Source organism: Oncorhynchus masou, unplaced genomic scaffold (genome assembly GCF_036934945.1).
Source record: "Oncorhynchus masou masou isolate Uvic2021 unplaced genomic scaffold, UVic_Omas_1.1 unplaced_scaffold_1288, whole genome shotgun sequence".
Lineage (NCBI taxonomy): Eukaryota > Metazoa > Chordata > Actinopteri > Salmoniformes > Salmonidae > Oncorhynchus > Oncorhynchus masou.
This window is the reverse complement of record NW_027002724.1, coordinates 15,175-17,448: the sequence shown is the minus strand read 5'-3', so window position 1 is coordinate 17,448 and position 2,274 is coordinate 15,175. Positions and strand designations below refer to the sequence as shown.

Below are 2,274 nucleotides of genomic sequence, written 5' to 3'. Positions count from 1 at the left end.
TATAGAGGATGAACCTTCACTAGAATACATCCTATATGTAGACTTGTCATTCTGCAGTAGTTATAGAGGATGAACCTTCACTAGAATACAGGACATCCTATATGTAGACTTGTCATTCTGCAGTAGTTATAGAGGATGAACCTTCACTAGAATACATCCTATATGTAGACTTGTCATTCTGCAGTAGTTATAGAGGATGAACCTTCACTAGAATACAGCCTATATGTAGACTTGTCATTCTGCAGTAGTTATATAGGATGAACCTTCACTAGAATACAGCCTATATGTAGACTTGTCATTCTGATAATGGTCGTGGATTATTATTGTCTACATGGGATCCTCATTTATTCTCTCCTTTTTAGAACCACACATAAAATACCTCTAATGGAAGCAGCTGTGTGTGTCTCTCTCTAACAGCAACCTTGGGGCCAGAATTCAGTTTACAATCCTATCCTCTAACCCATCCCCTTATCTCCTCTCTTGTCCTTCAGAGGTCCTATAAAGTCTGGAGCCTGGCACACTCCAGCTGCCGTCGCTGTCACCAGCGTTACAGTATGCTGCCTGCCGTGGTGAAGCTCTGCTGTGGAATCTCCTACCCTCACCTCAGGACCATGGCAGGTAAAAACAGACAACTATATAAATCTTGGGTGTGTCCTAAGTGGCTGCCTATTCCCTATATAGTGCATTACTTTTGACCAGGGCACTACAGGGGGGCCATTTTGGATGCAGGCCTGGAGAGAAGCATCAATTTTCTCTCATTCCTTAGAATGTAGGATTACCGTGTCTTGCACACTGCACATCGCCTTGTCCCAGATCAGTTTGCGCTGCCTTGCCAACTGCCTCCTATGGTCATTGTAAGACAGCACAAACAGATCTGGGACCAGCCAGTGTGCGTGCAGCTGGATGCAGTTATGTATTGTTGCTGTTAATGCTATGGCGTCTTGGCTGTGACTGGTAGTAGTCTTAGTTTGTGGAGAGAAATGCTGAGAAGTCCTCATCAAAGTGTACAGCACTTTGACTTGCAGACTGGATCAAATGCAGCCTGAGTGGCCGTCTGTGTCATGCTAGGAGATAACAGATCTGGGATCAGGATGTAGTAGGAGACAACAGACCTGGGATCAGGCTATAGTAGGAGACAACAGATCTGGGACCAGGCTATAGTAGGAGACAGCAGATCTGGGACCAGGCTATTGAAGGAGACAACAGACCTGGGATCAGGCTATAGTAGGAGACAACAGACCTGGGATCAGGCTATAGTAGGAGAAACAGATCTGGGACCAGGCTATAGTAGGAGACAACAGATCTGGGACCAGGCTATAGTAGGAGACAACAGATCTGGGACCAGGCTATATGAAATGTGCTTTGCAAATGAAGTCTGACTGTTATTATTGTGATCCTACGACAGGACTGCAACGGCTAGCTATCGCAGCGATTGGCCAGGAGCTAGCTCACATGCAGAGGAATGGGCAGAGCCAACTACCAGCATGGACCAGCCATATGGGTTGGCAGACTGGCATCGTTCAGCATCAACACAGTGGTAAGCCTGACGATGATACACAAATTACATACATTTTCAATGACGTTATTATTTTACACAGAGCACAAACTGCCCTTAACCTAGCTATAATTACATATTTTCAAAGGGTATTACTTTTTACTATCACTTACTGACCATTGAATATTAAACAGCTCCAATTAGAACTCAATCAAGCAGTGCTGCTGTCCTGTGTGGCTCAGTCGGTAGAGCATGGCGCTTGCAACGCCAAGCGTCGTGGGTTCGATTCCTGCTGGGGCCACCCATATGTAAAAGTAGTGGCCCCAGCCGACTTGTAAGTCGCTTTGGACAAAAGCGTCTGCTAAATGGGATATATTATTATATTAACTTGTAAACTTGTTACAGAGAGCTCCAGAAGAGAGGTAGTCCACCCAGTCCCGTTGAAAGAGGAGGAGCTGCTGTACATAAGGAGTGGGCACGAGGCGCTGACCAAGGCTCTGGACATTGTTGACGATAAGAATGGATGGAAAACAGAACTCACAGAGGTAGTGCATCATCCATACATCCATACATCATCGTTGATTAAAGAGGCAATCCGGGATTTGAATATAGATTTTTGTCAAACTATCCTGTGTTTCCCCTTTAAAATATGTTGCTCCCTGTGTTCATGCATATCGTTTCAATCTCCACAAATAGCTAGGAAACCTTGTACTGATTGCAAAACAGCAAACTGTCATATAAGACAAAGGGGGGGGGGGGGTACATGATCTGAATAGCTA

At 45.0% G+C, this 2,274-nt stretch overlaps 1 protein-coding gene across 1 annotated transcript in view; it reads left to right on the top strand.

Moving 5' to 3' along the window:
- Positions 1-554: 554 nt before the first annotated feature.
- star2 (steroidogenic acute regulatory protein 2) overlaps positions 555-2,274 on the top strand; it is a gene marked incomplete at its 3' end in the record, with an annotated part of 13,617 nt that continues 11,897 nt past the window's right edge. The window contains exons 1-3 of the mRNA XM_064958570.1: positions 555-618; positions 1,406-1,513; positions 1,901-2,040. Coding sequence (XP_064814642.1) covers positions 555-618; positions 1,406-1,513; positions 1,901-2,040 — 312 coding nt within the window. The remainder of the gene's footprint in view (positions 619-1,405; positions 1,514-1,900; positions 2,041-2,274) is intronic.